Source organism: Zingiber officinale, chromosome 5A (genome assembly GCF_018446385.1).
Source record: "Zingiber officinale cultivar Zhangliang chromosome 5A, Zo_v1.1, whole genome shotgun sequence".
Taxonomy (NCBI): Eukaryota; Viridiplantae; Streptophyta; class Magnoliopsida; order Zingiberales; family Zingiberaceae; genus Zingiber; species Zingiber officinale.
Genome location: NC_055994.1, coordinates 6,230,544 through 6,245,162, shown reverse-complemented (window position 1 = coordinate 6,245,162; position 14,619 = coordinate 6,230,544). Strand labels below are relative to the sequence as shown.

The window sequence follows — 14,619 nt, the reverse complement described above, 5'->3', positions numbered from 1 at the left end:
TTTTTAAAGTTAAGTCAATCACCTCTCATGTTGTGTATAATCTGATGTTACATGACACAATAATAGAAATCATGAATGATACATTTGCGGGCATGAATCATAGTTTATAGAATCGCGATCTTACGTATAATTGATTTAGGGTCAGGATCGGATTGGTCAGGATCGGATCGTAGAATCGTACGATCCTACCAAAATCCTTAAAATATTATCATACATGATTAATAATTAGAAAAAATATCTTAAAAACTCATTTACATATAAATAAATAACTAATTTTATATATATATATAAAATCATTTACACTTAACATTCAAATTATATTACTACATGTACAAATTTAAATTAACTTGTAATTCAACTATCATTCACTGCATAATAATAATATTTATATTTTCATATTATACAATGAAAAACTATAAAAATTCTATTAACACAATAATAATAATAACACATTCAATGTCAAAAATATTTTTTTATTTTATAAGATAATTCAATTTAAAGGCCAACAAAATACTTAACGTATATAACAGAAGCTATTGAATCCTTTAATTCAAATATAAACGTCGGAAATAATCTTCTAAAGACCGGTTAATGCCACACAATACTATATAATATGATCCAAAAACTCATCATTTTAGAGAAAAGAAATGACAAAATATTATTCATAAAAAACTAATTTAAAAAATATATATATATGTTTAAATAATTTAAAATCCAAATAAGATGAAAAAAAAAGATAAAATTTTCTAAACATATGAAGAGGATTTAAATTATATTTTTTTTGGATTTGAAATAGGATGGTTAAGGATAAACTTTGAAATTTATTAAAGATCTCTGAACGAGCTTTGATTTGATATATTATAGGTCCCATGGTTCAATCCGAGTCAAAAACTATGACCTCTCAAAGTCCTACTGATTATGTTCTGATCCTACTACAAAAAATAATTCTACACAATCCTAAATCGATTTTGGATTTCCGAATCATAGGATCGTACGATCCGAATCGTAATTTTGTAAACTATGGCATGAATCACCAACGTGTTAGAAAAAAACAAAGCTCTTCCTATCTCTTAACCACTTAATGATCAACTTATAACTTAACTCCATGATTTACCCTTTTACAGGTTACCTAATCGATGGATATTTTTATGATACCTAGTTTTATAAGAATAAAAGATTGTTATTTGTACAAATCATTCAAATTTTAGAAAATCATGCAATCAAACCTAGGAAAACATAATTAAGACGATTATGACAAACAAAAGGTGTTATAACTCTCCTTAAGCGGCCCAATATCATCAATACCACAACAAAATACAAACAAATAAATCACAAAAAATATTTTACTCTAATACTTCAGTCTTTTACCTGGAAAGGATCAAACACCCATATTTTTTATCCACTAAAAATTAACCCTAAAATCCATTAAAACAAACAACCATACAAGCATGATCTGCAACAACCCGCGAGGAGAAGAAGAATGGTCCATAAAATAAAACTTCAATAATAAGTGATATTATTATCTAATACAACACTACGCATTTTTACATCATGCGCAACATGCAATTGTATGCATCTCATGTTATCTTTCAACTTCACAAGTTTCATTGATGATTAATAAAACTAAAAACGCCTCTCCAGATCACATGTACATTCAGCACAAAAACAACTTTTGGAATAATCATTTGGTTTACTTCTTTCACCATTTTCAATGAACTGAAAACAAGAAACTGCTCTTTAAGAATCTAGAGACCAGTTAATTGTAAATGCTCTCTAATCCTAATATTCGGCAGAATCAAAACCATTAAGTGCTAGTCTCACCTATTTGAAATCAATTGGGCGAATCTTGTCTGACTACATGGCCATTAAATTCCATCGAGCTCACAAAACAAAGCTCAGGAGTCCCATCTATGCAAACATCATATAACCCGAAGGGCAATCCTGCCATGAGCAAAACTAGTAACCGTGGAGCTCACTTAAATCCTTTCATTTGTCTGAAAAGTGTCGATAACAAACAGACAACTGAAGCACCTTAAAACGACTGAACTATGAATGAAAAGAAGCATGAGTGGCTCTTCTCATATCTCATGTACAGCTGCCTGAGACAAAGCACAGCATCAGACATGTTTACAAGTATTAATTAGCTGCATATCTGTACTGTCAGGCATCAATATACCAATCTGGATTAATAACATAATCTGGTATCTAATTCATTCTCAGCATTGATCAGCAGGAAGGGTATTTGAACTAATAGCCTCTTAGATAGCCACTAAACTTACATCACTCGAAGTTTGTCCTGATCAAAAGTGAAGAGAAACTTTACAATCAGTCGAAACAAATTGCAATAGCATTTCAGAAGGATGGAGATAGGCATCACATTCTATCAGCTCAGCTTAACTTGATCACAACTAACAAACATTCTGATACTGAAGAAACTGAAACCTGAGAACTTAAGGATGGAGTCTGCACTGAAAAGAGTAAGATCCAGATAGAAATCATATTAAAAGACACTGCTGGCTACAACTAGTGCAGATGAAGCACAAACATCCATAAACAACAGTTTGCAAAGACAGATTCCAGTGTCCTAATGAGAGGAGTTTACATGTCTCTCAGTCTTGAACAAAGCAACTGCATTGTTTCACATGCCACCCTGATTTACCTAGTAAACCACCAGAAGCATTAATAGCGAACATCGTAGGATGACGGACGTCCACCCCTACCAGGACGATCATAAGGCCCTGACCTTTCCCTGAAACTTCCACCACTGTAGCGAGCAGGTCCACCAGACCCATATCTGTCGCTTCCACCACCACGTGATCCATCTCTATCATAGCCACTGCCACCTCTTGGCACCGCATCTCTATCATAGCTACCAACATGAGGCCCATCCCTCTCATAGCTTCTCTCCCTGCTGTATCCATTATGTGCGTAATTCTCTGGTCCACCTCTATATCTACCACCTGAAAAGTGATCACCAGGAGGCCCATATCGTTCACGACCACCACCATAACGGCTGTCCCTGCTGTCTATATGGTCTCGGTCACCATAGTAGCCACCATCATAGCGATCATCAATGAAACGATCATTGTGATCATGTCCCCCTCGCCCATCACCTCCAAATTTGGAGCGAGAGGAAAATCGACCATCATTACCTCCTCCAGCAGATGGGCACTCACGCGCCCAGTGTCCAAGACGACCGCACTTAAAGCATTCATCAGAACGCCCTGCAGGTGGGGGTCCATCAACACCATGATAGCCTCCCATACCATAGGACTTGTACCCACCACCATCATAGCGAGTGTTATCTGTGTTCATTTTAGGCTCAGCCTTGTTCACTGAAATGACACGTCCATCCAGCTCGCATTCATGCATCTGGCTAATAGAGATCTCAGCTGCACGTGCATCAGAAAATGTCACAAATCCAAACCCACGAGAGCGGCCAGTATCTCTCTCAACCATAACCTACAAATGAGAAGACTACTAAGCAATAGATACTGCTATTCAAACTAGTTACCCTGCATATGGTCAGACAAGTAATGTAATATCTTGCTTAAATTCCACTAACCCAAAAAAAATTTCTCAAAATATGTATTGCTGTCAAAATCATGTATGACACTAGGAAAATAACCGCATGAAGAAACAATATAATGAGGCATAATGCTTAAATGAACATAACAAAATGTGATGGTCCTATAGCTACTAAATTCCTCATTTCCAATTTTAATTCAAAAGACAAAAAAGAAATTGCAGCAACAGCCAATATAAGAACCATATGAGCAGTGGCGCAGAGAGACAACAAGAAATAACATTTAAATTTATTAATAGGAATTTATTGTCTTTTTACCCGGTAGAATATTTTGGTCGAAATAGAAGAGACAGTCTAAAAACACCAGTTATCCATGTGAATGCACTGATGTGCTCAAAAGGAAATTCCAAAAACATACTAATGTAGCAAAATCAGCTTAACTATTAATTATGAAAATATCAAAAAATGTGAAAAATGCATGAAAATATAAATATTTTCAAGTTTAATTAATCATGCTCCCTGCATCCAATACATCCCATGGGCTAATTTCAGTAATATTAAAAAAATGAAATATTGTTAAGATGTGATGAGAATATAAATATAACTAGATAAAAAAAGAAACTGTAACTTGTATAATAGAAAAAAAATGGGAGGGATGAAGGATGGGGAAAAGGAGTAATAAAACCACGAAATGGCAAAAGAAAAGTGGCATGGGTAAGGAAATTGATAATCATAGAGACTGGAGGAATTTTCATTGTACTATTGTTTATGTTACCTGAAATGGTCACTCTATTTGTATTACTGTTGGTAACAATATTAGTACCAAACTTCCCTGGTATGGATAAGAGTATTGATAGTATTAACAGTAATGATACTGGTAATGGTAATTAATATAGGTAATGGTTTGATTTATGTGTAGAATGATAAAGGAGAATATGCAACTAAATTTATAAAGAAACATTTCAGCCTTTCTCCTAAAATATACCACGCATGAAAAGACATACATAATCATCTATTACATGGAGATCTGCATAAGTTGATGGAAATGAAGTTTATACAACAAGGAGATTTGGTATGCAAATATGCATAACAAAAAAAAGTTAATTAAATAGAGATTATCCGTGTTTAAATTCAATGTATTTGCTAACACAATTTACCTGATAATGAAGTGATACTGATGAAGATCAATCACCTCATTTGTCAATTAACAATGTGATATGTTCAGACATTTCACTGCATTTTTGTTTGTGTGAAAGAACCCACAGCCTATTGTGACTAAAGAAAAACCCACGTATGACAGTTTTACCATCCAATATAGACATCTGATAATACAAAACCTTGCTGACTCTTCATCTTACAACCAGTAACAATGCTCACTTTCAGGGCAATGCAACCCAATGAAACAGGCTCAACAAAGCACAATAAACAGTTCGATGACTTTGATGGATCAGATGATGTAAACAATGAGTTTATGCTTGGACTCTTGTACCGTTTCAATCTTAAGTTGGTATTCCCTTAAGAACAAAATATGCAACTCTTCAATACCACCTTCAAATAAGATTTTCCTAGACGATGAATAAAACAAAACACTGCAACAACTACCGCAACTAAATTGCCACAAAAATCTCATCTGATTCAAATATGCAGATTGCACAACAGTCAAAATCTTAAGCTCAGAGACAACAGCCAAGTGAACAGTTGATGAGAATCAATAAATCTAGAGCACGAAGAGTTGGCCAGTTCCAGAACCACATTAAGAACTCTGAAAATACTAGGAAGAAGCTTGAATTGAGATAACTGGAGCGACAATATGAATCCAAAAATAACTTTTACATCCAAGGATCCCCGAAACACACACCAATAGTCAAAGGAACAGCAAGCAACATGATAACACTAATGCTAGTACTATCACTCTGATATCCCGTATCATTCATTACTGGTTCCTATGAACAACATTTTAAGAAAGTTAAAGTAAGCATCTAACCACATGTATCTGGTGACAAACCTAAACAAAATTAACCACATATTTTGCTTTAAGAAAAAAGCAGCTGAAAGGCCAACTTTCAAAAGAAAGGGATGGAGATCTTATAAAAAGCGCAATTTGATGCAGAAGATGAGGAAATCAAGATAAGGATGGTATGCTTTTCCCTGATTGGGTAATGACGATATAATAGCCTGAGATTCAAGAGTAAAATTGCAAGAAAAGGCAGCAGATTCTTTTTCTGAAAATTTTTACAATTCAGCAACTGTCAATTAGGGACCTTCTGCTGGTTTTGATGTTACTGTTGGTTACTTTGTTGTTCTCTATCAAAGTCAAGTTGCTGAAATGATCCAATTTGTTCAGAAAGAAATGACCAATTAAAAAGTATTTCCTTCCGCTTTCTACACATTTTCCAGCTACAGTGACACTCATTTCTGCTTAATGGTTTGCACCCAAGCACAATTTTCACCTTTGCAGCAATGCCCATTCTCACTTGCCTATAAAACTGTCTCCATTTAGAGTAACACTCTAAAACCACAAATATTGGCATGAAAAATTTTAAACAAAGGCGGTAACATGCAAGAAGTGGTTGCAATCCTTCTGCTTACTGAAGAGGTGATAACGTGTGAAATCTGCAACTCACTTAACACAGAGTTTGATGAGCCAGAAGCCCTGGGAAAGTTTATTCTGAATTGAATTGATGAGTCTGTTAAAGATCTTTCAAGCATCCCTCAGAGAAGCTAAAAGAGTCGATTCAAAATCAACAACAGAACACACTTCCAGTGGATTTCTCAGCAGACACAGTGAAGAGCAGAAAAATGAACTTTACCTAGACAACTCAAATCATGGATCAAGAACTTGAGTCAAGCCAACATTCCCATATGTGTAGAACATTGGGTGTACAACTCAATGATCAATATGGTAGCATTCTCTTTTAATCTCAAAGTGTTTGCTTAGGTGAATATTAAACTAAAAATCACACCTCTAGAAGCCTTTTATTGTCAGCAAGGCAATCCACTGACTAGAAGATAGGTGTTGTGATCTGCTTCCCATGGATTTCTCAGCAGAAACGTTGAAGAGCAGAAAAAAGAATTTTACCCTAAACTAATAAGCAGACAAGTCAAATCAAGAATCAAGCATTTGATTCAAGCCAGCATTCACTAATGGTGCATGACATGGGACGCCAACAACTCAAATGGTATTAGTATGGCATTCTTCTCTTTTAGTCTCAAAGTGTTTGCTTGGGTGAACACTCTCACTAAAATCCATCACCTGAGAAGCCTTGTCCACTGAATAAAAGTTAAAGCCTTATGGTCTGGAACAGTCTATTGAACATTAACCATGCAACTCAATCTTGATTTCTCTCCGAAACTAGTTCATAACATTGAGACTGATAAACAGTAGTCAGATAATATAACCCATGAGGTCTCTGAGTTGACTGGAGAGTTGAATGTGCAAGTTTTCATAATCCAACTGTGAAAGCACCACATCAGCCAGAAAACAAAAAGCAGGCTCCTGCTCAGAGATTTAACCAGGAGATTATCTATAGATAAGTCATTTACCGAGATAAAAACAAACAAACTTATACTCATGCCACCACGCATGGCAAACTAAGATCGATGGTTATCTTGCACGTTCACCTAAGGACGAAGTAGGATTGTAATCACGTCAAGCCCAGCAGCCAAGACATCTTATCATGTCAGATAAATTTTCAATGATAAGAGACATAAAAAATGTAAGAGTCAGTTGCACAGACAAAAAAAAAACAAATGTAGAGAATCAATGAGTAAAATAGTTGCCGTCGAAACAAGTATTTATGCTGCTTGTTTAGAACTGATGCAACAAAATTAGATGACTGTTGCTTTTCTTAACTCAGAAAAATCCGATTGAGAACACAATCTTTACCGTTCATTTCACAATGATCTTATTCATTCGGTAAACAAATTGACATTTTTAATATGCAATTGAAACCTTGTCAAACCATGAAGAAAAATAAGTCATCTTGCTTGTTGGATGAAGATCGAATCAGATAAGTCATAGGAAATAAAACCCTAATTGAATTTGCCGAAACGAAAAAAAAAAAGAGGAAACGATTTATACTTTAGCCTCGACGACCTTTCCAAACCGGCTGAACTCCGCCTCCAGCCGCCGCTCCGAGGTATCCCTCGACAAGCCACCCACAAAGATCCGGTTCTCTTCCTTCGCCGACATCACCGCTACAGATCCCTCTTTCACAAAATCTACAGAGAAACAACAAATCCCCGACGATCAGTAAAAAATCATTTGGTCCTCGATCAGAAACACAAAGAAGCAATAGCAAAAGGCTGAAACCCTACCAGGAACCGGATCGAAGAGAATGCAAACCCTAGGCGAATAAAGGTGAACCGCGCACGGCATGATTTTAAAGGCCTTTTTCTAGGAAAGTGCAATAGGATGCCTCGCGGTGCACGTTGAAGGTTAGCCTGGTCTAAGATTGGATTAACCTGGTCTAAGATTGGATTATCGGCTATATCAGAACCGCATCTGAGTATTTATATTATTTAATTTAAAAATTAAATATATTTGTTGATAGATAATTTGTAATTGTTAATATAATAATGGTAGTGATTCTGATGAATAACATATTGAAGTAAATAGTTTAATTAAATTATTATTTAAATCTAAAGTTAATACTGGAGTTATTTCTTAATTATTAAGCCCAATTGAATTTTTTAGTTATTTTTTAACTGTTAAAAAAATATCGCTCCATTTGCAAGGATGAAAGTGACCAAACTTACACTAATGCTATGTTTACTTCGAGGTAATGTAATGCTATGTTTACTTCAAGGTACGGATCAGAAGGAGAGAAAAGAATGTCTAAAAGAATAATATCTTTGGAAATCCAAAACGAAGAGGGAAAAAAAAAAGTGACACATTCCGCTCCTGTCACCGCTGGGATGATGTGTCCACCTTAATTAAAACTTCTTCACCATCAGTGCTCAACTAGAAATGAGAGTTTTCAGGATTATGGTGTCACGATAGAATGTTAAAATTATCGTTCAGGTATTCATAATTTGAATCCTAATTATGAAATATTTGTCAGAATTTTTTTTTCAAATGGGAGGCGTAATCAAAAGATGTGAGGCTTTTAGATTGATCATACATGTGTATTTCTTGATTTATCCTGATGATCGATAGAAAATTTTCATAAAATCTAATCAATCATCCTAAAATAATTAATGAAACTAATTAAGATTATCATTTTTTTTTTCTTTTTTCAAAGTAAAAATGAGGAACACTCAAATCGACAACAATAAGTAGATCACGCGCATATTACTTGAGATGTGTTAAAGTTAATGTGTTGACCATCATTATGAGGAAATTGGACCATCACTCTTCCATCGTGCATGCAATTGTTGTATGAATCAAAGAGTCACCTTGATAAGCTAAAGAGTCACCTTGATAAGCTAAACGGTTACTTAGCATTTAAGCTTACTTACCCTCTAAGTTTCTTTCAAGTCTACATAAAGGCTTTGTAATCAAAAGTTTATGATATAGAAAACAAAATATCTCTTTCTCCTCAAGAGTTCTATCAAAATTCTTCAATATTTGGTATCAGAGCCTCCAGGTTCTACCAATCAAAATCCATGGCCAACTCGAGCTTAACAAACATCAACCATCTCATTCCAGAGTTTAATGGCGAAGACTATGATTTCTGGTATGTAAAGATGAAGACCATCTTTCGATCTCTTAACCAATGGGAGATTGTGGAGAATGGAGTGCAAGAGCCCGAGGAAACCACTACCCTCAACGAAGCCGGTCTGTAGAAATTAGAGAAGTCTCGACAAGCCGACGCAAGTGCTCTCTCAATCCTTCAAAGAGCAGTCACTAAGGCTATATTTCCCAGAATCATGCGTGCCGACACTGCTAAAGAAGCATGGGAGATCTTGCAGAGCGAATTTCAAGGAGATGTGAAAGTGAGAGCGATTAAGCTCCAATCACTACTCAAGGAATTCGAAAATGCCAAGATGCAGGAGAAAGAAACACTCATGGAATTCTCAACCAGAATATTTGATTTGGTCAACATAATGAAATCTCATGGTGAAGATATTACAGATCAGAGATTGGTACGAAAGATTCTCATCTGTCTTCCTGAGAAATATGATCCCATTGTTGCCGTTATTGAAGAAACAAAGGACCTAACAACACTCACAGTTCAAGAAGTGATGGCGTCCCTAAAATCGTTCGAGCAAAGATTGTCCAGACATTCTGAAAAGCCAATAGAGGGTGCATTCCAATCAAAGCTCAAAATTGGTAACAACGAACGAGAGGGCCAATCACGAGGTGGATGGAAATCAAGAGGACGAGGTGGACGTAACTCAAAAGGAAGAGGAAAAGATAACTCATCGAATTGCAGCAACTGCAATAAGCCAAATCACTCCGAGAAGGACTGTTGGTTCAAAGGCCAATCGAGATGCAAAATATGCAATCGATTTGGTCACCTCACCAAAGATTGCCGAAGTAGGAACTCTTATCAGGCAAATCAGGTTGGAGAAAATCAAACAGCTGAGGAGACACATGGAACATTCTATGTATGTCACACAGCCACCAACAAGGAGCAAGGAAAATGGTTGCTAGACAACGGATGTAGCAACCATATGACGCCGATCTCAGAAATTTTCTCTGAGATCGACAATAACATCAATGCTCCTGTTCAGTTTGGAAACGGAGAGCAAACAAAGTCAAAAGGACTTGGGAGAATCGCCATCGAGACGAAGGAAGGTCTGAGCTGCATCAACAATGTCTTGTGTGTGCCAAGCTTGAGTCAAAATTTACTCAGCCTTGGACAATTGGTGGAAAATGGGTACAAGCTCTGCTTCGATAACAATGAATGTGTTATATTTGACAGGAGAGATAAGTCAAAGGTGTTCACAAAGATCAAAATGGTCAATCGAAGCTTTGCTCTCAACATCAATTATGCCGATCTAAAAGCTCATCGAGCTTCTACCTCGGACTACCTGACATCAACCTTATGGCATCGACGACTTGGTCATCTTAATTTTCAAAGCCTCAAAGAATTATCTGGCAAGAGTATGGTGCAAGGACTTCCTCACATAGAAGGAAAGCAACATATATGCGAAGGATGCACGTTTGGAAAGCAACATCGACTTCCTTTTCCGAAAGGAGTATCATGGAGAGCTAAAGAAAAGTTGGAACTTATCCACACCGACGTCTGCGGACCGATGGACACCCTTTCTCATGCTCAGAATAGGTATTTCATTCTTTTCATCGATGATCACACTCGCATGACTTGGGTCTATTTCATGAGACAGAAGTCGGAAGTATTTATGATATTCAAGAAGTTTAAGAGTCTCGTCGAAAAACAGAGTGGATGCTTCATCAAAACCTTAAGAAGTGACAGAGGCAAAGAATACACTTCTAAAGAATTTCATAATTTTTGTGAAGATGAAGGAGTAGAAAGGCAACTAACGGTAAGGTACACCCCTCAACAAAATGGTGTTACCGAGAGGAAAAACCAGACAATCGTTGAAATGGCAAAATCAATGATGCACGAGAAAGGTTTACCCAAAATCTTCTGGGCTGAAGCAGTCTACACAGCCGTTTACTTATCCAATCGATGTCCAACCACGGCCATACCAAACAAGACTCCGTTTGAAGCATGGAGTGGTAGAAGACCATCGGTGAACCATCTCAAGGTATTCGGAAGCATTTGCTATTCTCAAATTCCAAAAGAGAAACGAAGCAAACTTGACGAATCTAGCGAAAGGTGTATTTTTGTCGGCTACAGTACCATGAGCAAAGGTTATAGACTATTTAACCTACAGTTGGGTCAAGTTATTATTAGCCGAGATGTTCAAGTTGATGAAAATGCTTTATGGAATTGGGAAGAAAACAAAGTTGAGAAGAAAGACATTTTGATCAGTATTGACAAAGAAGATGAAATTGAGCCAAGCACACCAGATTCAAGCTCATCTCAACCCAATGACGAAAGCTCAACTGATCCAACTTCATCAAACTCCTCATCCCCGAGCACAACTCCAAAAAGGTACAGATCATTAGATGATATATATGCTACATGCAATTATTGCTCCATTGAGCCTGAGAACTTTGATGAAGCAATCAAAGAAGAATTGTGGAAAAAAGCAATGGAGGAGGAAGTCCGTGTGATTGAAAAAAATCAGACATGGGAGCTTGTTGATAAACCGACAAATAAAGAAGTCATAGGTGTTAAATGGATCTACAAAGTCAAGCACAACCCAGACGGATCCATTCAAAAACACAAAGCAAGACTAGTTGCCAAAGGTTATTCTCAACAGCTTGGAATTGACTATGGGAAGACATTTGCCCCAGTAGCTCGGCTTGACACAATCCGAGCTATAATTGCATTCGCCGCCAGCAAAGGGTGGAAACTTTATCAGCTTGATGTCAAGTCAGCGTTTCTCAATGGTGAATTGAAGGAAGAAGTGTATGTAGATCAACCTCAGGGTTTCATCCTAAAAGGAAAAGAAGGAAAAGTCTACAAACTTAAGAAAGCGCTATATGGACTTAAACAATCTCCTCGCGCTTGGTACAGTGAGATCGACAACTATTTCAACCAAACAAAATTCGAGAAGAGCAAGAGTGAACCAACTTTGTATGTCAAGCAGCAAGGTAATGATGTTCTTATAGTCACTCTTTATGTTGATGATCTAATTTTCACTGGAAGCAACAAGAAGATGATCGAAGAGTTCAAAAATGACATGACTCAAAAGTATGAAATGAGCGATATGGGTCTACTTCGACATTTCTTGGGCATGGAGATCTACCAAGAAGAAGAGATAGTATTTATTTGCCAAAAGATATATGCAGAAAAGATTCTGAAGAAATTCAACATGCTGGGATGCAATCCTGTCTCTACACCACTTATTATGGGGGAGAAATTGAAAAAGGAAGATGGAGGAAAAGCAGCGGATGTCACTCATTACCGTAGCCTCATTGGTAATTTGTTATACCTCACAGCAACTAGACCTGATCTCATGTATGCTGCAAGTCTACTCTCAAGATTTATGCAGAGTCCGAGCCATTTTCATCTCGGTGCAGCAAAGCGCGTCTTACGATATGTTCAAGGGACAACCGACCTCGGTCTAAGCTTTCAAAAGAATCACGCACTTAACCTTGTCGGTTATTGTGACAGTGATCTTGGTGGATCCTTAGACGACATGAAAAGCACCTCGGGGTACTGTTTCTCTTTTGGTTCAGCAATATTCTCATGGTTGTCCAAGAAACAACAAAGTGTTGCACAATCGTCTGCGGAAGCCGAGTACATCTCAGCATCAGTAGCCACTTCACAAGCAATTTGGCTTCGAAGAATCTTAGCTGATCTCGGTCATCATCAGATTGAAGGAACCGTGCTATACTGCGATAACAAATCTGCAATCGCTATGGCTAAGAACCCAGTTCACCACAGCCGAACTCGACATATAGCACTCAAGCATCATTTCATTCGACAGACAATTGAAGATAAAGAAATTCAACTTGAGTTCTGTCGATCTGAGGAGCAATTGTCTGACATCTTCACAAAAGCACTTCCGAGAGAAAGATTTGAACAACTCCGAGCCAAACTTGGAATCCGACAACACATTAAGGGGGAGTGTTAAAGTTAATGTGTTGACCATCATTATGAGGAAGTTGGACCATCACTCTTCCATCGTGCATGCAATTGTTGTATGAATCAAAGAGTCACCTTGATAAGCTAAAGAGTCACCTTGATAAGCTAAACGGTTACTTAGCATTTAAGCTTACTTACCCTCTAAGTTTCTTTCAAGTCTATATAAAGGCTTTGTAATCAAAAGTTTATGATATAGAAAACAAAATATCTCTTTCTCCTCAAGAGTTCTACCAAAATTCTTCAATAAGATGTCGGTGGATGCTCCCCTCCATTGCCACCTCTTTCGACATCTCGTATCTTCTCCTTCTATTCTAAGCTCTCGCTAGCAAAAGCAAAGGTTCTCAAGGCGGGGTTCGACCGCTGAGTGCGCAAAGACCTTCTTCAAGTGCTCACAGCGTCGCCGGCTCAAGCTCTGTGAAGGTGCCTCGCGAGGCTGCCACCTTGGGTTGGTTGTGCTACATTTGCGCAGGGACAATGAGGGTGGAACCGTGGAAGGGAGTTAAGTTGATTCACATGAAAATAAGACACAGTCGATACAGTGAAGAAATGCTTCATTGCAGGGAAGGAGAAGAGAGCAGAAGGGAGCTAATTAATTAACTAACATCAGTGGTGGTGGAGTAGATCAGAGGCGTGGAGATTCTCCGCACGCTGCCGTGAAGTCAAGCCTTTGCTAGAGCATCCAAGCCGCCGTGCGCTGGAACAGAAGAAGCCTGCAAGTTGAGTTTGGCTGCATTATCCACCGCTCTAGTGGCCGTAGAGGGCGAGGAGAGAAGGAAGAGGAGGAGCAACAACAGCTGAAGGAGCGGTAGGAGGAGAGGCGGCGAGTGCAAGTGAACTAGCGGTGCTGCCCGTGTCATGGCGCCGATGGAGAGGTGGTCGTGTGTGCCGCGGCAGGGGAAGATCAAGAGGATTTGGATGAACGAGAAAATTTTTTTTTAAAAGATGCGTTTGGTTCAAATTATCATGTATAATTTTGGTTATGTGATTATCAAGTAATCACATAACCAAGATTATGTGGAATAAAAAATAATCAAATATTATTTTGTTCAACTTGTAATGCAACAAAAACTTGTTTATTTGAAGATTTTAATGAATAACCTAATTTAATATTTTATTATATTATCTTTAGTTACAAAATCAACCATATATATTATTATTATTTTTATTTTTAAGTCTCCTCGGATGGATTCAGTGGCTAGCACATGAGATATTGCTACTATGAGGTTCGAATCTCGACAAAGCGAGGTAAATGTCTCCCTTATGTGCTAATCACTATTTCAAAGGCTAGTAATCGTCCGTGATTTACCTCCTCTGTGTTGGCCCTGGGACGAATCTCGACAAAGTCATTTTTCTAATTTTTTTTCTTTATTTTTATGTGTTTTTTTATTTTATTTATTTATTTATTTGTTTAAAGTTTTTTTTTATTTTTTTACATTTTTTTTTATTTTTTTAAAATTTTTTTAC

The 14,619-nt window shown here is 37.2% G+C and overlaps 1 protein-coding gene across 1 annotated transcript; it reads right to left on the bottom strand.

Moving 5' to 3' along the window:
• Positions 1 to 1,481: 1,481 nt before the first annotated feature.
• LOC121979374 (glycine-rich RNA-binding protein RZ1C-like) lies at positions 1,482 to 7,947 on the bottom strand. Its single transcript, XM_042531367.1, has 3 exons — positions 7,844 to 7,947; positions 7,608 to 7,747; positions 1,482 to 3,462 (listed from the first exon to the last, which is right to left on the bottom strand). The coding sequence occupies exons 1-3, from the start codon at positions 7,902 to 7,904 to the stop codon at positions 2,680 to 2,682; spliced, it is 984 nt and encodes a 327-aa protein (XP_042387301.1). The 5' UTR covers positions 7,905 to 7,947; the 3' UTR covers positions 1,482 to 2,679.
• Positions 7,948 to 14,619: the final 6,672 nt, after the last annotated feature.

Coding starts and splice junctions, on each gene's coding strand:
- LOC121979374 (XM_042531367.1), bottom strand. CDS start 7,904: ATGCCGTGCGCGGTTCACCTTTATTCGCCTAGGGTTTGCATTCTCTTC. Junction 7,748..7,843: donor TCTCTTCGATCCGGTTCCTG/GTAGGGTTTCAG, acceptor GTTTCTCTGTAG/ATTTTGTGAAAGAGGGATCT. Junction 3,463..7,607: donor GAAAGGTCGTCGAGGCTAAA/GTATAAATCGTT, acceptor TCTCATTTGTAG/GTTATGGTTGAGAGAGATAC.